Raw genomic sequence first — 23,820 nt, 5'->3', positions numbered from 1 at the left:
GGCATGTGTGTGTATTTGGGGGGAAATTTGGATGCTGACAGGTAATAACTTAATGACACATAGGAAAAAAAGTCAGTTGAATGAAGTCAACTCAATTGATTGAATGACAATATAACTCTCAAAGGTCAAAAGATAAGTTTTCAGAGAAAAAAGACAGTTTTAGTAATATGACCAACATTATGGGTATTATCGAAATCTAAATTTTAGTGGTTTGAGACCGCACGTGAATAGTGCACGCCATCATGTGAGAAATCAATTTTTATTTTTATTTACTAAGAGCAAGGAGCCAATGGCAAAGGAGATTCCTTTAGTTGAGCAATGGAAGAATGTTAGCAGTGCCCCAAAAAGCAGCAATACCAAAAGCTGGAGAGGCTTCCATGTGTCCCTTATTAGAGGCAAATATGTGGCTGGAGGTTTCATTACCTCCCAAGCTCATAGGTGTCATAGTCTTATGACCACAAACCTAATTACATAAATTTCCTCACCTGAGGGAGCACAACCATTAATGAAGCACCACGTGCTAAAATTATCAAAATACCCTCGAGAACACTCCCACATATGCTCCATATATTCAAGGGACTTTCTCTATCTCTCCTTTTGCTCTATCTAACCCTTGGGGGATTTTTCCAGATCTAACTTCTTAAGATGCTGCTTCATCTTCTTCTTCCATTTTTTTTTAAAAAAAATCTCCATTTTTGTACTTCCATGGAAGATTTTAGCCATCTCATCGCTTTTCCTTATTCGAACTCTCTAATTTTCATAAGACTCATGTCTCCCTCATGTTATTATCCACCACAAACAACCTTTAATAAGGTTTATTGATATTGCAGTGTAAACCACATAATACTTCATTTATATAATGGATTAGAGATGAGATACTCTGTTGGATGTAAGCCAAAAGACTAAACTACGTAAAATCTTATGTGTATTTATTGTTTGTGCTTATTTTTTATTTATTATGATGGTTTAGATGCTCATATTGTATTTCATATATGAGCTTACATGAGTTATCTTACAAGCTCTACGGAGTTAATCGAATAATTTTTTAGAGCTATCCTTGAAGTTCTCTTGAACTCCCTATGTCAACTCCCTAAATTAGCTTCCACGAGCGTCATGAGCTCGCATGAATATTCCAAACTCAATAACATCTTCTCTAGTTGTTACTCTTGCAATAGGTCGGTGTTTTATTCGGTTTAGTAGCCTATAGTAAGTAGAGCTATTTGCCCTTAGTATAATTGTATTTTCCCAGTCCCCTTCTCTTAATGTTATCTATTAAAATTTTTTGACATAATTTTTTGACATAATTTTTTGACAAAATAGAGAAATACAAAAACATTATTTGATTACAAGATCCCACTAAACTGTACTCATATTGCATGCAAGATGACAGTCCAAATCCCAGAATGATTGTTATTGTAACACCATTCTTTATTTTACTAATTTCACCATCAGTCTCTAGTTCTGAAATCAAACGATAATTTAGGGTGTGTTTCGTAATTTTCTTTCATTGTTTTGGCTCTTATTTTAAAGAAGGAGAATGATGTTTTTGATGTGGTATTTTTAAAATGAAAATTTGTTAGTAATTTTCTTTCAAAACAGCATATGAAAATGAAAACAGTAAAAACACGTGGTTATTTTCTAAAAATGATTTTATTTTTTATTATTATAATTTTAATCAAAATGAAATCAAATTCCATACATCAATAATAATTTTCAGAAATCCTTCAAGTTAAAAAAATTAAAGTAAAATGAAAAATAAAATAATAAATGTAAAATTAATAAACAAAACCGTAAAATTAAAAAAAAAAAAGTACATGTGTCTTGACTACAGTAGAAGAGATAAAAGACTGAGAGTTTTTATGGTTGAAGAAGCAAAAGATATAAGTGATGGTTACAGTTGAATAGATAAAGTAGATGTAAATAGTTATAAGAAAAAGGATTAAAGGGCTCTGATATAATTTGATGGATGTCGGGCTCAACTGTCATCGGATGAAAGCCCAGCCCATTAAAAGACAAGAGTCCAGGTTACATTAGTAATTTTGCGGAACATATATATGTGGAGATCCATTTCATCTTCCCAAAACCCTACCCTCCGGCCGCAGCAAGCAACTTACCTCTCGCAGGGTTAGGTCTCTCTATGACGACTTCTTTTTTTCATAATTTTATTATTACAGTGTTTTGTTTGGCATTTAACTTTCTGGGTAACTCCGTTTTCATGTTTTAACAGATTCAGAGGTGTTTCGTAGGACAAGACCAATCCAATGGCTCCCAAAGGTATTTTTTGCTGATGTTTTCTTCAAGCTTTTTTTTTTTTTTTTTTTTTTAAATTTCTAGTTGTTCATATATAAAATATAAGATAGGGTTTGCGAATTTAATCTTAGCCGAATAACATAGATTTCTTCAAGTCATATTCACTATTGTAGTTATATCATCTTAGTCTAGGTTTGATATTTATTTTGAGTGGCATGAAACTATTAGTTAATTAGAAATTTGGCATGGTTTATTATTAGTGGTCTGGCTCTTAAGCATAGTGTTTTATTCTACTGTTGTTGTTGTTGCTTAGTTTCGAATGTTTTGTTGAATTTTATTATCACAGTTCGTTGAGCCCTCAGTAATAATTTTTTTTTTGTCTTTTGCAGTTGACAGCTCAAAAAAGGGTGATCCAAAGGCCCAGGCTACTAAGGTTGCCAAGGCTGTGAAATCAGGGCCGACTTTTAAGAAGAAGGCGAAGAAGATGCGGACCTCAGTCACATTCCACAGGCCAAAGACACTGAAGAAGGACAGAAACCCCAAGTATCCCCGCATTAGTGCTCCACCGAGGAACAAGTTGGACCACTACCAAATTCTCAAGTATCCCTTGACTACCGAGTCAGCTATGAAGAAGATCGAGGACAATAATACCTTGGTTTTCATTGTTGACATCCGTGCTGATAAGAGGAAGATCAAGGATGCCGTCAAGAAAATGTACGAAATTCAGACCAAGAAAGTCAACACTTTGATCAGGTAAATTTCATTAACTAACATACATAATACATAATTCTGTTTTCTCTGATACAGATACTTTTATTGTTACTTTAAGTAGTGATTTTTGTATCGCTCAATTAGGTCGTGGTATACGACTGAACTCAGCTCATATCAGTACACGCTTTAGATCATGACTCTGCTTTTACAATCACTTTTAACAGTAAATTTGAAATCTGTATTGAAATCCTATACTGATGTTATCTTGTTCCTTGTGGTGTAGACCTGATGGAACTAAGAAGGCATATGTTAGGCTGACTCCGGATTATGATGCATTGGATGTGGCCAACAAGATTGGAATTATCTAAGGAGTGAGTTCGTGTGTATTGTCAACAGTTTTGTTAGGACTCCAATTTCGTTTTGGTTATTTTCAAATATGTACTCAGATCTATCTTTTATATTGAGTTTTTGCATCGGATGCCTATTCAGATCATCGTTAAACTTGTTCTGCCATTAACTGCATCTCATTAAATCAAAATCCTTGCACTTATTGTTGGCTTCATTGAGCTGAAGTAGAATGTTTATTAGTTTGAGTTCTACTGCTTTCAACATTTTCTGGGATCTAAAGTAGTTAATGGACAAAAGATAATGGTTTCTGTTCTGTACTTGACTACTATACCATTTTTTCTCAACAAAATATAATCCAAATCTACGTGTTTTCTTGTTGTGATGCAACACGCTTACTGTTGCACCATAGTGTAGGAGTATGTCGACGTGATAGTTTTAGCTTAAATTCATTTATGAGAAACTGTAGCCACAATTTCCACATGTTGTAGCTAATGCCCTGTATTCTACTCGATACCTGACCTTCTTTCTCATTAGGGGAGGATCACAGTCTCTGCAATCTTCCAATTTAGTTTTAAGCAAAAGGATTTTGGCATAGTTTTAAGCAATGGTTGGCGACAGCAACAGATGAAAGCCTCCATTGCTAGTTGGGGTAAATTCAATTCCCTTCTTTGATGCAAAATTGTCGCCAGTCTCCCGATCAACTTCTCAATGCTTTTAGTAAAAGTCCTAGTACCACTAAAGAAGAGTCTACGCATGAATCCTAGCACCCCAATTGTACAAAGTAGGATCCCCGCTTGAATCCTAGCACCCAAATTGTACAAAGGAGGATCCCTAATTGTACAAGTGCTTTCCTTAAAAGCTTGTTAAAACTAGGGAGGGGATCGATATCCTTACACCCATCCTCGATATTCTGCACAAACGTCTCCTATACCTTACTTATGTTTTCCTATGTTCCTTTTTTAATAAGAAATTAGATATAAAATCATCTTTGTACCCTCCTAAAATAGGAAATTAGATGTAGAATCGTCTTTGTACCCTCCTAAAATAGGAAAAATTCCTGAGAAGCTCCGTTGTTAAAATCAATAAAGAGCTTTAGTGAAGTGCAACTGGTTATATCGAAAGTTATATTATTATCAATACATTGAGTTAAATTTGGAGTCCCAATGAATTTTAAGATGGTCAAAAGTTATGCAATGCAATCTTCGCCATACCCGTATAGAATTTTGAGTAATTGTTTGAATACCAAACCTATAACGAAACCCGCTGAGAGTCGTATATATATACCAGCTAGTCCATACAAGATGTGGTTCTTGCGTATATTCTTGTTTCACAAAAGAAAACTTTCATGGGACAGATCTCAATTAAAAGATGAAAAATGAATAACAACTTTTTAAGCTGCTACTTGAATACTTGTCCAACATCTGAGTAAAATAGCTATCCCAAATCTAAACAGTGAGAAGGAGAGAACCTTCATCAATTAAGTGCCACAATAGAATTTATAAAAAAAAAAAAAAAACGCTTTTGTAATCATCAAACTGAGCTAATAATTCCGTGACAAAGACAACATATTTAAACTAAAAAAAGTAACATAAATAGCTAAAGATTATTATTATTATTAAATAAAACTCAAAAGGTCCCTTTCACAAGCTCTACGCATCATCATTTCCTCTAATTTGATAGCTACATTATTCCTTAATGCTTCCAACGAATCCATATACTTCTTCAGCTCCTCCAAGCTCAAACCTTCTGTCGACTCTTCCCACCAATATTCAACCCCTCCTCCTCCTCCTCCTCCAAGCTCTGTTGACTCCTCCATATCTTCTGTTTCCTCCTTGCTCTGATGATTATAACCGGCGTCGCGAAGAAACTTGTCGATGACATGATCGGCTGAGGGCTTGCCAAAAGAGAAAAGCCTGCCTGATGGAGATTGTATTACTACAGCAATATTTGCATCACATAACCGGTGAAGTTCACCGGCCTTATTGAAGAGACCTTTCTTACGCTTCGAAAACGCCACTATGCGACTTGAAGCATCCTCTATCTTCCTGATCTCAACCTTTCTACGACCCTTGCCACAGGGTTTCTTCTTATTGCTGTTTGCGTTCGTCATCTCCATGGCCATGCCGGGATCAAAGATCAGTGATTATGAAAGAAAGTAAAAAGATATTAAATCAACCAAGAATGGTACCATATGAATGTATATATATATGTACCCAAATATAGTCTCCTGTAGAAAGAAGTTTTCCTATTAAATTGGAAACGTTTTGATAATAAAGGTTTTTATTTATTTATTTATTTATTTTCCCTATACTGAATCGAAAACATAATGGAATAAGAAAGCAGTCGACTAATAGGAGAGAGCAATTAAGGAAAGCGGTGGATTCTATCCCAAGTAACACAAGTTTTATTAGAAAAGAGAGAGAGGCTGTTAACACCCCCTCTATTATCCTTTTAAAACCCCTTTTCAATTGTGTTCTATTGAATACCAAAAATACCCTTTCCTTCTAAATTATCATGCTTCATTTGTGTGTATTTTAGTTTCCAACAGTTTTCTTTTATTTCCAACAATTGTTTCACTCTTGAATATATATATTTTTATAGTCTACTTACCTTACTCTCCACAAATAATCTTTTTGAAGTTTCCTTATCTCTATTCTTCTCTCAATAATTTTTCTCTTTACAAAACTCAAGAACACTAGTTTTTCAATATTAAAATAATTAATTTGAAAAAAAAGGGGATAATTTTAAATTTGTACAGATGAGAGTCATAGAATGAAAAAATTATGAAAATGACTTGATCATGAATTTAAAGAATTTACAGCAAAAGACCCAAAAAAAAAAAAGAGAGAGAGAGAAGATAATTGGGATTAATTATATTAGTGTTTTGTACTTTAAAATAATTTCAGTAGAAGAGGGGTTTTATTTTATCGACGTATTATAGGGGTGTAAAAAGCACCGATCTTTAGAAAATCCATACCCAACTCAACCCCTTTAAAAATTTAGCCCAATCTAATCTAAATTATTTCGGGTTTGATTGAGTTTAGTTAATCATCGTTTTCTCCAAGTCATAAAAATAAATAAACATTAATTATCGAGGGCCCTAAATTTGCATTCCATCATTGTATTAGTTATAACATTAATAATTGTAACATTATAAACGAGGGGATCTGGAGCTATTAAAACGACACCCTTTATATATATATAAAGTACTAGTTTGGAGCGAGATCCTATACTTTATTAAAGTTTAAAAATGCTATTAAGTGATATGGTTTAATAGTTTTTTTTTTTAGATTTTAACAAAGTTTATAATTTTAAATTGGAACATATAGGCCAGCCCGATGGCTAGGATGAAATAACATTCATGCTAAAATTCATTGAAGTAATCGTTGAGATTTTATATTAATAATATGCGCTAGAGCTCTAAACTGTTCGTACAATTTTATAGATTAATGTGGCAAGCCGCATAATACTATTAGTTAAATGAAAGGGTCCAACTATGTTGCAACTGTGGTAAGGTACCACAGTTGCTTTCAGCCATTGGATCCAGCCAATGCAACTGTGGATCCAATGGCTGGTTGCAACTGTGGTACCATACCACAGTTGCAACATAATTTTGCCCTAAATGAAAACAACACATAATGCAAATATTTTATTTTTATTATTTTGTATTTTTTTTCACTAATACTGATATATGCATAAGAACCACCAAATGGCTTAGTGATAAAATCACCTACTTGATCCATAGACGACGTGTCGTCACGTGAATATGTAACTTTATCAAAACATTGTGAATCTACTATTTATAGAATGAGAGGGAAAAATAAAACAAAGAAAGAAATCTCCTATCTACAACCTTTTTGAGAGTCTGATGTCAATTTAAAAAAAAAAAAAGGGAAATGAGAATGTTTAAAATTAATTTGATATGGAGCTAATGTATTATATATGTTAAAGAACACCCATCATATGTACATGCAATCTTTTTCCACTAAGCATCTTGACTTCAACAAAATAAAATCTACTAATGAGGTACAATTCAAACTAGTTACTAAGGGAGGCTTCAGCGCTCCTTGATGAAGAATAATATACATGTTAGCAAAGCAGCCGGAATTTGCTGATGGGTTCTATAGCAATGGTGGTAAATGATTTTGGGAACTGAATTTGACAATGAAGGTACTTAATTAATTTGCAATATACGAAATCATTTGAGAGGTAATTCAACTAATGATCTTGAGTTTAATTTGCCTTTTATACATTACTATATATATTAATAAGAATTTGGTTCACCGTGTATTAATTACTAGTTTACTAATATATAAATAGCTACAGTCTTGTTTGTAATTGAAGTGTTGTAACTTTTAAATTACACCTATTGTGGAAAAAAATTGTAATTATAAAATAAAATTTAATTATATATAATAAATATAAATTTTAAATAATAATTTTGACAAAATTATTAAAGATATAATAGATTTTCTATCATATAAATGAAAATTCATATCAACATAACTTTCAAGTTATAAGTGTTTATCAAACATTTTAGTGTTATTACTTAAAAAGTTACAGCTACCCAACCTCAATCCCAAATGCACCCAATATTTTATTTCATCTTGATAACTTTCTTGATTACATAAGCTTCAATTTAATTTGCAAGGCACTTTCAAATTGAAAAAAGGACAAACCAAAAAACATTGAAGAATTGAACAGCAATTAACAACTATATGCTTAAATTTTTCTGGCTATGATTTTACTTAGTTACTAATAAAAAATGAATATTGAAAAAGACATAATGAAAAATTAGCAAATTAAAAGAACTGCACTTCGATGACTGATTGAGTCAAAAATATGAAGCCAGGCAGCAGCATGCATAATTGCATATGACTCGATGATCAGTTGCGCTTCAAATTAAACGAGAGCTCTCCTATCTCCTCAATAAGGTCAATGTAAACAGTGATGTTTCCCGCAACTCCATCATCTTCGACAATCATCTTTGACGTCATAGGAAAAATCACTCTCTGATCCACCCACCTCTTCAATCCCTCCCCGTTTTGGCCATACTTCCTCGCAGCATTTGATGCTATGTGTACTAATGCTGAAGTTGAAGCACACACAATCACAGCTTTACTATCGTTATTTCTTCTCTTTGTTTCTTCACACGCCCATTCTCTAAGCAAAAGCCGAGTGGTATCCAATAAAGGAACTGCCAAATCAATCACTACCAATTTGTCCAACAGCTTAAGCAAACTAGGCTTAAATAAGCTTCCTGTCACTTCATTAACCCTCCCGTAAGTAGCAGTTAGCATCACTTCATACACTTGTTCATCTTTCAAATCCGATGTCATGATAATCAATGTGTTTGTAAGATCAAAGGCAGCAATCCCTCTCGTTGCCTTTTGATTAAAATCTGTTTTCAAAATCTTAAGCAAGAGATTAAGAATAGAGGAATTAGCCTTCTCAATCTTGTCGAAAAGTACCACACTATAAGGCATTTTTTTCACCAATGCAGCAAGTGAATCAAAAAAATGCTTAATTGACTCAAGCTCCGTATAATTTCCCATATCAAAGTGAATAAGGTGATTGTCATTGTCATTATTATCATAAAGCTCATTGGCAATGGCTTTAGCAAGCTCTGCCTTACCCGAACAATTCGGACCGGCAAAGAGAAACAACCCTAATTGCCGCCTCGATGATAATCCTTTTTCGGCTTTTGGCTTCGTCAAGGCCTCAAAAATTACATCAATTGCATCATTCTGTCCAAATACTCTCTTCTTCAACCGTTCTTGAACTCTCATGTATCTTTCTTCAGGCTTAGTACAAAACCAGGAAGCCGGTATCCCAGTCAATTTACTGGCTACAAACGCGATTTCTTCAACATCAACGGCCAATTTTTCCTTGAATTTCCCATGAACCCTAGCATCAATTTGATCAAGAATCTTTGAATAATCCTTCATTCTCTTAGCATCATGCACACAAGAAACAAAATCATCATATTCCACTTGCATTCTCAACTTCATAAACGAAACCAACTCAAAAAAGGCATCCTTCAATTCATTGTCAATCTGCCGAAGCCAAAAAGACCTACTGCTATGATCAGTATCTTCTTTAACAAGTTGTTCATACTCAACCACCGCTCGCCGGAGAAAGTACTTGTGTTTATCGAGTTCTTTTTGATACTTATCTCTACTATTTAAGCAGCGCTTGATACCCTTTAAAAGAATATCAATGAATCTTTCACGCAATTCACCGGTAGCTTTGTTTCTTGGATGCTGAGCAATACGAGAGGCTAAAAAGAGAGCTTCGTCTTGAATTTGAAGACGATGGATTTTTTCTAATGATACTATTTGATTATCCATCTCCTTCACCAGAAACTTATGTTCTTTCATCGTGAAAAAGGAAGCTACGACTCAATAATTTGTTTTTAATTTATTTAAATGGTTATTCTTTTCTAGGCTCTTTATATCGAAGAGTTTTCGTTTCTTAATTCTGCAGGGATACCGTTTGATTATGGAGTTTGAACGCAAAAACAACTCTATATAAGGGTTATTTTAATTACCGAATGACAAAAGGAAAGTAAGCCAAACACAAATTCATAGATACAAAAGGGTGTGTTTGTTTTAGTTAAGTTCTAATTCTGTAAATACAACAGTGAAGGCTAATTTCTTCAAAGGGTGTGTTTGTTTTAATAGATTCTGTGGTTCATTACGTTAAACAATACGCTTATTATATTTCCATAGTCCAAAATTCTAAAATTTCTGCGATATACTAGCCATTGGAGCCAAAAGCATTTTATTTAATTCTAAAGCGCTTTAATTATTTTAAAAGTAACTTACGCTTGGTAATTAAAACAGAAAATAATGAATGCTTATTTATCAACCACATCCTGACTTCCAATAGATGCACCTTTAGCATCAATCGTCTTAATCATGAACCTGTGCACAAAAAGCAAAGCAAAGTCAAAAGCATAATTTTATGTTTTATAACTTCAAATTAATAAAACGATCACGTATGTATTATATTCAAGAGTGCTTGTCCGGTGAGTTAAAGTGCGAGATGGAAAATTTTTATTACATTGAATTAATTAAACATAAACATAATATGCATGCATGATGCATAAACATGGAGGGATAGATAAAATTAAAAATATTTAGTGTAATTAATTAATGGTTAGTTTAGTTGTTACACTTTGGATAAGTAAGCTCAACTCATCTTCTTCGGCTTCCGGATTGTAAACACACCAATAACAGATAATTTCATCACCAATAGGAAAGCCGGCGGCGCCGTCTTGATTACACCATGCACCCAGGTTTAATGCACACAGTACTAGATTCGATCTTGCCCAAATCAATAGATGCATCTTTAGCTTCGGCATTTTGGTGTATAGCACTGAATTGTAATATTCCTGTGGGAAATTGATTTTGATTGGACTCCGGAAACGATTTGAAGTAATTTGTTGTCCTTTGTGTATACAGCTGATCCGAGACAATATTGTTTATATATATATATATATATATCGAGAGATAAAGAGAGAGAGAGCGAGAGAAAATTAGACAATTTTTCTTTGTTTCATTCATAACAAAATAAGTTATAAAGTGGGTACTCGTCACTTTATAGGGCTTAATGGCTTTAATCTAATGTTTTTAATTCTTTTTTTTTTTCTGTATAATCTTCTCATTAAAAAAAGAAATAAGAGCTGGTTCAAGACACGACATAATAAACACTATATAAAATTGATCGGTATTGATTAACATCATGTATTCTTACGTATTGTTTTGTTTTATTTTTACTTATGGTAATGATAACCAAATTCACCCCATATCCATGCATGTGAACAGAGTTTAGCATCCACAGTTTTTTTAAAAAACTTTGTTGAACATTGCCCTTTCATGATTTTTTTTTACTAATTTTTACCTACTTATTTTAGGATAAGATAGTAAAATATGACGGTTGAAAAATTTGGTCAAAACTAGAAGCACTTAATAGGCTAAGACGCAAGCTAACAAGGACACTGAAGAAAATCCCATTGTTTGTGACTAATCAAAGTATGCACAAGCGCTGAAGTTACAGCCAATATATATATATATATATATACCTGATGTTTTTGTATGAAAAATATCGGACGTAAAATACTAATAATGCAAATGATGTAAAGTGTTTATCCCTATTATTTTTCTTTTCTTGAGGACAATGATCCAAACTCCCTTTAGTTAATTAACAAAATATGTGTCAAAATCCTCATGATAGACGTTAGATTATAAGCCATTGTCTACTTTTTAACATTAAAATCATTGTAAGTCGTGCAGGGACTTGAAGGCAAGCCCAATGCTTACGGGAACAATCTCTCGTCTTATTAAAGTTGAAGTCTAATTCAGGAAAGGGGAAAAAAAAAGTATATGTTCACACATATGAAAAGACTTAATCTCCAGGATAAAGCAAAGAGTTATCTACTCTAAATCAATAAGTGGTTAGCAAATTTTTCTTTCTTAATAACTAGTGTTTTTTTTTTTCCCTTTTTCTTTATTTTATAATATGAGGAGGCAAGACATAACAAACAATACAATACAAGATATCTAATCACAATCATAATTTTTTTCGCCTGATTTAATTTCTTAATTATACTTTGTTTTATGCAATCATAACTCTTTTGAACCACTATATCGTATTGTGTAAAGAACTAAATCAATATTGAATGAAGATTTATATAACATACTCATGGATTAGAAGGGAAGAATTTCTCGTCCATTCAAAGAAATTACTGACGAACTTAATGAGAATTTTCGTCTTGATCATCAACAAATAAAAAAAACAAGGAAATGACCAAAACCCCCATGATTCTTTCAATAAATTAATATGACATTACCCCCTCATGTTTCAAAACCTCTTTTGCAGTTTTGCTATTTAAAAAAAATTGGTCAACTTTAACCTTTTTTTTGTGTATTTTACAATTTTACTTTTAGAAATTTTTATTCATCAATCAGGAATAAAATAATAGAAGGCACAAAAACAACAGTTTTTTTTTTAATGGATAGTGAAACTTTATTGAGTTTTGAGACATAAGGAGGGATGTACAGTATATTTAAATAAATAACATGCGGGGTTTTGATTATTTTCTCCAACAAAAAATGTTGATTTTAATTACTTCAATTGACAGCGAAGTTTGAATATTTCTAAATCACTCTACCTTATAATAGAATTAAAGAATCGCATCCATATATTGAAATAATGAGCTTAATTACTCCCATTATATTCACATTCAATGTAGATTGTTAGCTTATTTTTCAATCTTAGCGCGTATCATCTAATGGTTCAAATATGGAAGATTAGAAAAAGGACAATATCTCTCTTGGATCATGATACATATATAGATACATATACATATTCTTGTATTTGTATGTAAAGTCTTTATCTAATGCGACTGCCCTCTTTTTTTTATTTTCATGCGGTCACTCTGTTAAGCCATGCACATATATATGATCATTCTTAGGTGCAAATGTCCTTAATTTTTTTTTTTTGTGCTAATACGCTCTTAAACCATGTTGTTTAATAGGTTTATTTTTTAATTAACTATAAAGTCGTACGATTTAATAGTATTAAAAATTAACTCTCTTAAATCATACGGTTTAAAAACGTGTCTGCATGAAAAAAAAAAAAAATGAGGACGGCTACACTAGAGATGAACTATATATATATATAACATGTGAAACTCTTGAATATCTAAGCTGTAATTATACATGAAGAAGAAAACTAGCTACTAGTCGGTCCAATAATGAAAAATGATGTAACCTTCAACTGGTCGTCTCATAATAAATTAGTATGGATGATTCATATACAAAAATCAGGAATTTATTTATGCATGATGATTTATTTAGTCACTTTACGACGACAGGACAAATTAAGCAATTAGGTTATAGGCATTGTCGTCATTTAATGTAACCCACAGTTCCATACAGTGACTTAACTTGATTGAGATAGTTTTGAGACACACAATTTATCACATATAATTTTTATATTTCTCAATTTATCAAATAAGAGTGAATATATGTGTGGTAAAATTCTTGAAGAAATTGTATACATTAAAAAAAAAACCTTTTTAGTTTTATCTCATTCTTAAAATTTTTTAAAAATAACTTAGTTGATGACCATAAAAGTATTTTGTGCTCATAACCACTCACTTTCTTATCCCATACAAATTTAAATTAAAAAAGAAGAAGAAGAAGAAGAAGAGAAAGGGAGGGAACATTGCAGAAGCCCAACTGACAATGAAATTTAGGGAATCATGGATGCATGAAGCAATAGTTCGCAACCTGTGAGCACAATCCAAATCTGTAGCTATCTTGGATATAGACCATATCACAAGTTTGACTGACACCCAACATATCTTTTCCAGAAAAGCCAAAAAATTATTGTCTGCAAAACCATGTGATCATTAAAAATAGTGTTCCAAATCTGATGCCGTGTTTCATCGACCAGTATATCCATACTTTTTCCATTTTTCCCCCCCAACTAGTTCGATGCTTCTAGCACCTGCTAAAATTTTAAACCATTGTCATATATCTGTGACTGATAATCAATCTAATCAATCAATTATTTTAAAATTGTAACAATTAGAATTTGTTTCGCTCTCTCTCTCTCTCTCTATATATATATATTAACTATGTAATAAGATGACGACTCAATTTTCTCATCATACATAAGAAAAAAGTCGAAATTCGGAACCTATTGTGTTAATTTAATTATTCAGTTTCACTAGTTAAATTAACAGGATATTTGCAAAATAATTTTGAAAGCCATTATAGAATGATAGTAAGTAAAATAGGTTTATTTAGCTCAATAATAATCAAGCTAACTACAGAAATTTTTTGCTTCATTCCCCATTCATTTTAATAGTGATCCATCATTTAAAAAAAAAAAATTTAATATGCCGTATAATTTTATTAAATTGTTCCGTTACACTGACGTAGGGAAAACCTACAGTGGAATCTGTGATGAATATGATATATATAAAAAAAAAAAACGTGAATAATCGTCCATTGGCTCTACAAACTGGGCGGCTTGTTTTAAATCATAGTCGGGCCCACTTGAAGCCGACCCAGCCTAAAAAATGGGTCCCCGACCACACTGAATAAAAACTCCCGCCAAGTCCACCGTTTAACACATTTGATAATTACAAATTTACAATGGTCGGTCTTGTCTCAATCCAACTACTCGCCGTCCGTAGCGCAAAGAGTTTCGGCTGATGCAATCACAACCACACATTCCAACAAGCAGGGCCCGCCACGTCGCTTTGTCGGCGATCTCCATATCTTCCTCATTGCCGATTCTGCAGATGCTAAATCGCATCTCCACCACACACACAGTCACCCACCATAACCAAACAAGTGGGGCCTCTATGCATTAGCTGTAAAGTCACCAAGTGTGGCGTATGAGAAAACAGACACTCCTAATTGGTCGCTCAGTCACTATGCTTTACCGAGTACCGGCTGTAACGGTTCCTTAGCCGTTCTCTCTACTCATATATATATATATATATATATATGAATGTGCTAGAAACTCTTACAACACCGCTAGGCAATATAAAACGGAGCACAAAACAGAGCCAGCAAGCTTGTAAGAAGCCTTTTGAGCTAAAACAATATCGTTTTTCTTTGACAAAATTTTCGATAAAAATGCCAATCTACAGAATTGCCATCGGCACGCCGGGAGAGGCAAGCCATCCTGATGCGTTAAAGGCGGCTCTAGCTGAGTTTTTCTCGATGATTATTTTTGTTTTCGCCGGCCAGGGATCCGGGATGGCCTTTAGTAAGATCTTACATTCTAATAATTACTTGTATTTTAATATTTAAATGGATCCCTTTTCTTTGGGGGGGTCATAATTAAGCTTGCATGAAATAATATATGTTACTATTGAAATAGTGACTTAGTATTAGTATACGTGACAGTGACAGATATATGGCATTAAATAAATTTGTATCAAATTTTACAACAGTTTTGGTTACAGAAATTGATCGGTGGATTCTTTCTGTTTGCAGGCAAGCTAACGGATGGCGGGGCGTCCACGCCGGCCGGTCTTATATCTGCATCACTGGCTCATGCATTTGCCCTATTTGTAGCTGTTTCAGTTGGTGCAAATATTTCTGGGGGTCACGTGAACCCAGCTGTGACATTTGGTGCATTTGTTGGAGGCCACATTACATTGTTGAGGAGCATCCTGTATTGGATTGCACAGTTGCTAGGATCAGTTGTTGCTTGCTTGCTGCTCAAGTTTTCCACCGGTGGATTGGTAAGCAACTTGGCCAATGCAAATTGTATACAGCATTAACACAAAATTTAATGCCTAATTTGACTTGAAATTTCGATGGGATCTGCAGGAAACATCGGCATTCGCACTATCATCTGGCGTCTCATCATGGAATGCAGTTGTCTTTGAGATTGTGATGACCTTTGGCTTGGTCTACACAGTGTATGCAACAGCAGTGGATCCAAAGAAGGGAAATCTGGGCACTATTGCACCAATTGCAATCGGTTTCATTGTTGGTGCCAACATTTTGGCTGGTGGCGCTTTTGATGGTGCATCAATGAACCCAGCAGTCTCTTTTGGTCCTGCTGTGGTTAGCTGGACTTGGACTAACCACTGGGTCTACTGGCTTGGACCATTTATTGGCGCCGCGATAGCGGCCATTGTTTACGACCACATCTTCATCGATGACAACGCTCACCAGCCACTTCCTGCCAATGATTTCTAAGAATCTAATTAATCAAAAACCTTTGTCTCTCTTATCGTTTTAGATCGTGGAGAGAATTGAAGTTGTGTTTCTTTGTACTTTTATTGTTGTTGCTGTTGTTATCATTTATATTAGGAGTGGATGGATTTATGTCTTGCTATATTTGTGAATCTTTCTTGCTGAATTTGCAATTGTCTCCAACATTTTAAATTAAACTCATCAAGTGAAAAGGTAAAGCCAATATAAATATTAAAAAAAAATCATCATTCTGAAAAAAAAAAAAAAAACGAAGGAATTGGCAAATGAATCATTCTACGTTCAAGCAGCAAGCTGGTGATCATTACATAGCTGATTAGAAAAATCTTTCAATTATATCATTTTCTGGACATCACTTATGAGTGCGATCTTTTGATTTTGTGACATTGTTCCTGTCTCCGCGCATGGTTATATTTTAATCTATTGGTATCTCTAATTTCCACCCAATCTTTCGTACGCATAATTTGAATATGACTGAAGAAATTTTCTTCAGCTCTGTGGTGAATCACAACAAAGACATATTCATAAACAGTGCAAAGATATTTTACCTGATTGTGTTTCTATTGATAAAACTTGTATAACAAGAAATAGCGACCGAAGGACTTAGTCTAAAATAGAGTATATTAAAAAAATTTATCAATCTCGCTCCTTTTTTCTTTGTCTAAATGTCATTGTTCACTATAGATACAGAAAATAAAAAAATCATTCACTCTATTATCAGTGATGTCGACCAGTATCGGTGCAATTACGAAGAGATAATGACGAAACGGAAGCGTAAAAAGGTTGAAGATAGATGAAACAGTTTTTGAATAAAGAGTTATTGAATAATTCTAAATAGTACAAACTAGAGTTTTAGACCCCTTTATATAATAATCCCAAAATTCTCCTAATCAAAAAAAGAAAATAAAAATAAATGGCACTCAAATATGAGTTCTAGAAAAAAAAAAAAAAAGATAAAAATCCTAGAAGAATTAGGAAAAATAGAAAAAAAATCTTAAAACTAAAATACGACCAGGAAAAAAATTGAATTTCTTGTTCGACAATGAGCTAGGACGGTGCAAGCTATTTCGGTTAGATTCGTCTCGTCGTAAGCTTCAAAATGATATATTATACGCTGAAAATGAACACCTGTAACCTAAGTTATGCCCTCTGAAAGGTATTTCGCTTGTAATACATAACCAACCTACACCAGATAATGTCTAGAAACATTTTACAGTCTATCTACTAATTCATTTCAAGCAGTGATAGTGAAATAACCCATTAAAATAGAGATACCTCTCAATAAGAAATTACATGTCTTAAAAAATTAACACATAAATATATAAGACATTGAAAAACAAGTTTTCGTATATTATTAGACCAAAATTAACGCAAAAATTCCATGTCATAACAAATCGTGGCACATGCATAATGCATTGCTAATCTAGTTTACAAGACATAATGAAAATCTTATCATAGACTTAGGTTACATTTGATATTGAGGTTGGACAGTTATACTTTTTTAAGTTATAAGATTAAAGTGTTTGATAAACACTACCTGCTATAACTTGAAAGTTATATTGAAATGATTTTTCACTTATATAATAGAAAATTTATTATATGTTTAATAATTTTGTCAAGATTATTATTTAAAATTTATATTTACTGCATGTTATTAACTTTTATTTTCTACTTATATCTTTTTTCTATAATAGCTGTGGCTTAAAAGATACATTACCTCAATTCCAAACAGGATCTTAGGATTATGAAAAGAGGTTTTGTCACAGACACGCATGAGCATGCTTGGGAAGCAACTCTTTCTTATATTTTACTTCTTTTACTAACTTGTATGAATAATTGCTTTATTGTGTGGCTGCTAGCACTTCCAAGTTGGACACGCCCTGCTTTGTCTGTTGTGATTGTGATGGAATTACCAAACGCCGCCAACAAATTCCATCAGATGTTGCTAGAATGAGGGGATCCACAGTGATTATCTCTTGTAAATGCTCAGCAAATTTGATCTCATCATTTTGATTTAAAAATCCCTCCAGTTTCACCACTTTGAGATTTCCCAATTCTGAATGCTTGCCAACTTGTTTTGAGCATGCGGCTGTGCTTGCCATGTGGTAGCTTTCAGGATCATTCTGCAGATTCAAAAGTACCCGAAATGTTAGCTATTCAAAGCACTTGATCCTACTTATTATGCAGTTTACGGATAGAGTCACTTACAGTAATGAAGAGAGACTCTAAAGAAGGACACAGTTTCAGGAAGGTGATTAAGGAGTCACTACTGTATCCTTCAGACGAATTATCTATCCACCACAATTCTTTTAAGTTATAGAATTGGAATTCTGTTTCTACAGAGGATAATGATGGACAGATCAATGCCTGCAAACAAGAGGTTTTAGAAGTTCAACTGTTTAGTGACGCAAAATAACATAAAAAGTTCTAAACCAACATTTCAAAATATACTTTATTTCTTCGAGACATACCTCAAAAGTCCATTTACATAGTGTAAGAACTTCAGCATTCTTAATGGTCAATAGAACCGGGTCAAAATCACAGCTCTCAAAGCCTCTATAACCAGGACCTTTCCTAAAATCAAGCATGGCATCTTCCAGGTTATAGTGATTTTCAGGCCAAAACCAAGGAAGTGGCCCTCTATATCGGAGAGTCCTAAGTTTAGGAGATTTGATGCAGACAGATTTTAAATGAAGACAATCGAAGATTGTAAGCTCTAGAAGCTTTGTATTTGAATCTATGTATAAAGTTCTTAGTCCATTGCATCCACTGATCTTCAAGTTTTCGAGAAACCGAAAACTCGAAATTATAGAGGAAACAATATCATTGGAAAGATAGTTAACTGAACTTAGATTTAGAGTTTTAACAAAGAAGGCTGGGGGATTTGGTTGGTGGATAGGATTTTGAGGATTCAGCTCCAAAACTAGACCAAATCGCCGCGGAAATTCTTGTTTTATAGCAGAGAAATGCAAATGAAGTTTATTATTTGGTGCAATAATAGCTGTGAGAATACTATCTTTGCCAAAGTGGAACATAAATCTCCTTGTATTCTTTCTCGGATCATGCTCATTGAAATTTGTAAGAAACTGAGAAACTGCCGAAGCAACATCTTCCTTGGTTCCATGCTTCTGCACTAAAGCCATGTTCCACAGAAGTCTCCACCGCGTTGACAGAAAAATGGTTTGGATTGCAGATTCAAAAGGGAGTAAAGATATTATGTGAAAAAGGATCTCACTTGGTAAGCTGCTAATTATATCACCTGCAGTTTCTTCCATAAACGGATTCCTATACATGCAAAACGTTTGTTAGTCAACATTACGGAAACAATTAATAACAAGTGAAGAAAAAGGATTACTCACTTTGGAATGTGAATTGTAAGGATAGAGGTTGCTCCTAACTGCGCCAAGTGATTTATATACACATAAGTGCACTGTATATGGATTAAAGTCGTGCGTGCAATCCATAATCAGATATCGCAGGAGGATTTGACTACATTAATTTATTCTTGAGTCACTAATAGGACTTGGTTGCTTTTTCATGATGAAGCTAAGAGCGCAAGAAATGGCATTTGATTGCCTTAATAAAGTCTCATAATCCAATGAATATATTGAGTGTGGAACTATTGTTTGACAAAGATACACTTAATATGAAGAAAATCATATAATGTTAACAAAAAGTCAGAGAAGTAGCTTTTTGGTTACTATGAGAGTATGTGTGTAAGACACTGAAGTGCTTGGAACATACCGAACAACTTATCTGCTCTATTAGGAAAAAGTACATGATCAACTGCAAATATGTGAAATTTCATTGACCAGGTCTCATTGAGAAACTGATCATACACATAAGTTCTGGACCCAAAAAATAAAAAATAAAAAATCATCAATTAAACACAGAAAAAGGCTTTCGGATCAAGAAATGCATAAATAAGTGATTAGCACTAGCTGTTTATGAATTGGAACACCATTTATATAAAACAGACTACTTGTAATAGCCTAGTCTCATTCATTTCATGTTACAAAAATCATTCATTGAGCTCTAAAGGAGCCAAATTTCTATTCGGCAAAGTTTGGTACATATGACTATCAACACTGCATTTCCTGAATTCATGCTGCAGCTTTTACAGATGATGCTTGAACTGTCAATAACACTCTAAAATCTCAAGTTGATTCTTGTTCTTTCTTCATTCTCCATTTGGTGTTGTCAAGAAGATCGCCCCAACGGAAGCTACCTTTTGCAGACGCTTTGTTAATTTAAATTCATCGTGCTCATTTGTAAAATTCTCAAATTTTATCACCCTGAGATTATTTAAGCATGTATTTTTGACCTTGTTAGTCAATGCATCCCTGTAGATTGCGGGGATTGTCTCAACTGGAGTGTCATAATTAGTAGCATCCATCTGAAAATCATGAACAGGAATTAACTTAGTAGATAATAAGCATATATAAACAATCAGTCAAGGGATAAAAGAACAAAAGAAATTCAGTAAACCGCAGTATGCTGGAATTGAAAAAAGCGAACAAAGAATCTTTACATTTATGAATAGCTTTTCCAAAGAAGGGCAGATTGACAAGAATAGAATTAAGGTATCTATCTTGAGATTGTCCATTGAACTTTCAATCCACCTTAACTCTTTCAAATTTTTTAGCAGGATGTTCTGCTTCATTATGAATTCAGGTCGAATCCGGAGTGCTTCCTGATCAAACAAAAAATTTGAAACATCAACTGGGTCAATAAGCAAGATTCAAATCGAAGTATACTTTACAAGCTCCAAGATAAGCAAAGGCAATAGTACCTACCGTAAAAAGCCAACCAGATACCGTAAGAATTTTAACATTTACCACTCTGACTAGACTTTGCAGAAGACTTGGACGACAAGAATCTGAACATGGAGGACTTTCAAACATGACATTTTCCAAGAAAGGCATGCCATGGAGCCATAACCAGGGAATTTTTCCTTGGAAACACAAATTCTCCAGCTTGTCTGTGAACAAATCGATGTCTCTCAGCGCAAGGCAATTCACAATTTTCAAGGTCTTAAGACTGGAACTACAATGAATAAAAAGTGACCACAATCCTTTGCAATCAGTGATATGCAAACTCTCCAGAAGCAAATATGAAATAAGGAAAGAAACTTTTTCCTTGGTGAGATGGTTGACACAATTTAAATGAAGGGATTTTACTGATTGAAACCCAAATGAAAATGCCTTTGGGACTATGAACCGACAATTGAGATTTAAACGCCAGTCAAAATGCTTACGAGTTTCCTGTCCTCCATCAGAGAAATTTAAATGAAGTGTCCCATTATCTTCAATGGTGGCAAGAAGACCACCGCTGTGGCCAAAGTGAAGCTGGACTTCGCGATGATTATGCGTAGCTGTTTGCCTGTAAAACGGATCAAGAAGGGAAGTGATCACAATTGGGATACCATCAATTGTTCCACAGAAATCGGGGGCCCTCTTCCATAACTCTCTCCAACGCTTGGAGAGAGTTCTGGTCTGTACTAGAGTTTCATAAGGGAGTGGAGAGATTATCCTGAAAAGAATATCATCTGGTAATTCGCTGATGAAGTCCTCATCTTTCGTCCCCTCAAAAACTTGATTTCTGTATTTTTGAAAAACAAAAACGCAAAACAATATGTCAAGTTGAAACTAATTAAAGAAGAACAGAAACATAAAACACAGGTACAAGCTCTTTAAGTCCTTACTCTTCAGGAAGAATGTTATTGTGCATGTTGTCTCGGTTCTGCCGCTCCTTGTTTTGGAGTTTCTTTTCCTTGATTGATTCAATGAAGCTGTGACTTGCATATATATAATAAAGCAACGGAAACAAAGTTTCCGGAGTTTTTATTTTTGTTAAAAGAAAATTCTGGATATCAAGAGTTTGTAACCTATGTAGCTTCTAAATCCTAAAATAATCCGAATTACTTGTGAAGGAAGGAACCAGAAAAAAAACTATATATGTATATTTATATTAAGAAAAAATAAGGTATTTGAAATAGCCACAATAATCTATTTGTTGAAGTACTTACTTTTACAGTTTAATCTTCTTTGTCCCCAGAATTTGATCGAATGGTTTTTAAGAAACTGTGTTTAATTTAGATAATTGCATAAAATCATAGAAGAAGGATGCATAAGGCATAATTCATTGATCTATTTTCTTCTTCCACAAACTTCTAAAAAGAATGCTCACAGTGAGACTGAATCACTACCAATACTGTGACAAGTATGAATTAGTATTAAATTAACGGAAAAGTGCAAAGATTTCAGAAGTGCCTCAAAAAGTCCATCAGATTAAACTATTAAAAAAAAAAAAACCAATCACCATGACTTTTTTTTTTTTTTTAAAGATAAAGCATGGCATCTAAAAATGGGGAGTAGCCCTTGAAATAAAAAATATTTAAGTCCGGTAGCTATAAAACTAAAATATTTTAACTGTGGGCAAGTATAGACCGAAAATTGCAAGGCCTTGAACTTGCCTTAAGGTGTAAACATTGTAACCCAATTTGCGTTTTGCAATAGTTGAACTTTCAACAAAATAGGACATTTGAAACTAGAGATGAACCAACATCATCGATGTGATTTTGAAGTGAAGACTTTTGAATAAGGAAACTGAATGAGAGGAACAATCAATCTATGCAAATCAATCATAATCTTGACCCTTTTTTTTTCCTTTTTGTATTTGTATGATTTAGGTAATTTTCGATTATATTGGGTGAAAATGTCTTTAATTTCACGTTCCAAGATTAATGTAGAGATAGTACCTATGTAGTTCACTGTAATTAATTTTAGTATGATTACAATAAGGAGTAGACTCTCAAAGTACCTGCATAAATCTAATATTGTTAAACAAATATGATGCCACTCTTTGTAAACTTTTGTATGAATTTTGTAATACGGCATCACAGCTAGTTGTCAGTTGGGCAATATAATGCTTGTTGATTATTTCTTTTACATGAATCATGCAATTCATTGCTAGCTAGCTAGTTTATTCACATGCAGTTCTTGTTAACCTTTGCTATATAAAGAGAAAATTTAATTAACATTGTCTAGGGAAAAAAATGGAGGATCCTCAACCAAATCAAATTCAAAATTATCCTCAAATTGGAGAACTCAAATACTTATTTAGGAAAAAATTGACATATGGTGATCTGAATCATGCTTTGCGTCTCACGGGAAGCACAACTAATTATTTCAATGAATTTCCAGAGTCGATATTTGAAGATGGACTATTGGTTAAGCTTTATACACCAGCGGCGGTTGCTGATTATGTAGTTATAGCGGCGCGTTAGAGAGAAAAATAAGTTTTACTACCGGGTAGCGAAACAAACCTGGTGTGAGTACAATGGCATTGCCCAAGTGAATGGCTTTTCTATTAATGATAAAATCGGTTGTTGGTGTGTTAAAGGAGAAATCATCAGCTTACTTATTCAAAGGGTAACAGCCATTAATATGTGTATACACATTATGTTTACTTAGGATGCAGATTATGCTTGGCTTAATTTGCTTTGGCTTTTGTGTGCAGGTTCAAGAAAACTAACCACCTGCACTGCAGCAAGGCTATTGTCTATTTTAATTATCCAGTATATGTTATTTTTAAAATGGTTACCAAGCACTTTACTTTGAATTAAATAAATGCTTTTGCCTCCAAAAGCTTGTATCTACTATAAACAATAATCTAGCCGGTGTTGAATATAAGAAACAATCTATATTTGCTTCTTCTTCCAAAATGCCTTTCATGCACAAATTTTTCCTTTCAAAGT

General features: G+C 33.6%; 6 protein-coding genes and 1 long non-coding RNA gene across 8 annotated transcripts; 2 read left to right on the top strand and 5 right to left on the bottom strand.

Moving 5' to 3' along the window:
- The first annotated feature begins 2,055 nt into the window (after positions 1–2,055).
- On the top strand, positions 2,056–3,523 carry LOC18045517 (60S ribosomal protein L23a). 2 transcript variants are annotated; one of them, XM_006436002.2, is made up of 4 exons: positions 2,056–2,129; positions 2,228–2,274; positions 2,640–3,003; positions 3,245–3,523. In XM_006436002.2, the coding sequence occupies exons 2-4, from the start codon at positions 2,262–2,264 to the stop codon at positions 3,327–3,329; spliced, it is 462 nt and encodes a 153-aa protein (XP_006436065.1). In that variant the 5' UTR covers positions 2,056–2,129; positions 2,228–2,261; the 3' UTR covers positions 3,330–3,523. The 2 variants fall into 2 exon arrangements, with proteins under 2 accessions (XP_006436065.1, XP_006436067.1); XM_006436004.2 differs by having other exon boundaries at positions 2,062–2,124.
- A 1,401-nt stretch (positions 3,524–4,924) lies between these two features.
- On the bottom strand, positions 4,925–5,431 carry LOC18045516 (agamous-like MADS-box protein AGL29). The gene has a single exon (XM_006436001.1). The coding sequence runs from the start codon at positions 5,429–5,431 to the stop codon at positions 4,925–4,927; it is 507 nt and encodes a 168-aa protein (XP_006436064.1).
- A 2,764-nt stretch (positions 5,432–8,195) lies between these two features.
- Positions 8,196–9,689, bottom strand: LOC112098915 (chaperone protein ClpB1-like). Its single transcript, XM_024185616.1, has one exon. It carries the CDS (start codon positions 9,687–9,689, stop codon positions 8,196–8,198), a length of 1,494 nt encoding a protein of 497 aa, XP_024041384.1.
- Positions 9,690–14,864: 5,175 nt separating this feature from the next.
- Positions 14,865–16,185, top strand: LOC18045515 (aquaporin TIP1-3). The gene is made up of 3 exons (XM_006436000.2): positions 14,865–15,102; positions 15,333–15,583; positions 15,672–16,185. Exons 1-3 carry the CDS (start codon positions 14,970–14,972, stop codon positions 16,044–16,046), a joined length of 759 nt encoding a protein of 252 aa, XP_006436063.1. The 5' UTR covers positions 14,865–14,969; the 3' UTR covers positions 16,047–16,185.
- A 1,717-nt stretch (positions 16,186–17,902) lies between these two features.
- LOC18045514 (F-box protein At2g39490) lies at positions 17,903–19,336 on the bottom strand. The gene is made up of 3 exons (XM_024185615.1): positions 18,533–19,336; positions 18,270–18,428; positions 17,903–18,184 (listed from the first exon to the last, which is right to left on the bottom strand). The coding sequence occupies exons 1-3, from the start codon at positions 19,334–19,336 to the stop codon at positions 17,903–17,905; spliced, it is 1,245 nt and encodes a 414-aa protein (XP_024041383.1).
- A 1,031-nt stretch (positions 19,337–20,367) lies between these two features.
- On the bottom strand, positions 20,368–20,912 carry LOC18045513. Its single transcript, XR_002906122.1, has 3 exons — positions 20,858–20,912; positions 20,593–20,754; positions 20,368–20,457 (listed from the first exon to the last, which is right to left on the bottom strand). It is a non-coding gene; the product is annotated as an uncharacterized LOC18045513 (long non-coding RNA).
- A 183-nt stretch (positions 20,913–21,095) lies between these two features.
- On the bottom strand, positions 21,096–21,814 carry LOC112095430 (F-box protein At2g39490-like). The gene is made up of 3 exons (XM_024185614.1): positions 21,766–21,814; positions 21,194–21,662; positions 21,096–21,107 (listed from the first exon to the last, which is right to left on the bottom strand). The coding sequence occupies exons 1-3, from the start codon at positions 21,789–21,791 to the stop codon at positions 21,096–21,098; spliced, it is 507 nt and encodes a 168-aa protein (XP_024041382.1). The 5' UTR covers positions 21,792–21,814.
- Positions 21,815–23,820: the final 2,006 nt, after the last annotated feature.

The sequence above is a fragment of the Citrus clementina genome, unplaced genomic scaffold (assembly GCF_000493195.1).
Source record: "Citrus clementina cultivar Clemenules unplaced genomic scaffold, Citrus_clementina_v1.0 scaffold_4, whole genome shotgun sequence".
Classification (NCBI taxonomy): domain Eukaryota; kingdom Viridiplantae; phylum Streptophyta; class Magnoliopsida; order Sapindales; family Rutaceae; genus Citrus; species Citrus x clementina.
Note: the sequence above shows the minus strand (reverse complement) of the source record. Positions and strands in the feature narration are given on the sequence as shown.

What these genes read in the sequence shown, in the direction of transcription:
- LOC112095430 (XM_024185614.1), bottom strand. Translation starts at nt 21,791, where the DNA reads ATGCACAATAACATTCTTCCTGAAGA. An exon ending in AATAACATTCTTCCTGAAGA is followed by an intron (nt 21,663 to 21,765) that starts GTAAGGACTTAA and finishes TCAAAAATACAG; the next exon opens with AAATCAAGTTTTTGAGGGGA.
- LOC112098915 (XM_024185616.1), bottom strand. Translation starts at nt 9,689, where the DNA reads ATGAAAGAACATAAGTTTCTGGTGAAGGAGATGGATAATCAAATAGTA.
- LOC18045514 (XM_024185615.1), bottom strand. Translation starts at nt 19,336, where the DNA reads ATGGAAGAAACTGCAGGTGATATAATTAGCAGCTTACCAAGTGAGATC. An exon ending in TATGTAAATGGACTTTTGAG is followed by an intron (nt 18,429 to 18,532) that starts GTATGTCTCGAA and finishes TCTTGTTTGCAG; the next exon opens with GCATTGATCTGTCCATCATT. An exon ending in TAGAGTCTCTCTTCATTACT is followed by an intron (nt 18,185 to 18,269) that starts GTAAGTGACTCT and finishes TTGAATCTGCAG; the next exon opens with AATGATCCTGAAAGCTACCA.
- LOC18045516 (XM_006436001.1), bottom strand. Translation starts at nt 5,431, where the DNA reads ATGGCCATGGAGATGACGAACGCAAACAGCAATAAGAAGAAACCCTGT.
- LOC18045515 (XM_006436000.2), top strand. Translation starts at nt 14,970, where the DNA reads ATGCCAATCTACAGAATTGCCATCGGCACGCCGGGAGAGGCAAGCCAT. An exon ending in GGGATCCGGGATGGCCTTTA is followed by an intron (nt 15,103 to 15,332) that starts GTAAGATCTTAC and finishes TTCTGTTTGCAG; the next exon opens with GCAAGCTAACGGATGGCGGG. An exon ending in AGTTTTCCACCGGTGGATTG is followed by an intron (nt 15,584 to 15,671) that starts GTAAGCAACTTG and finishes TGGGATCTGCAG; the next exon opens with GAAACATCGGCATTCGCACT.
- LOC18045517 (XM_006436002.2), top strand. An exon ending in AAAGTCAACACTTTGATCAG is followed by an intron (nt 3,004 to 3,244) that starts GTAAATTTCATT and finishes CTTGTGGTGTAG; the next exon opens with ACCTGATGGAACTAAGAAGG.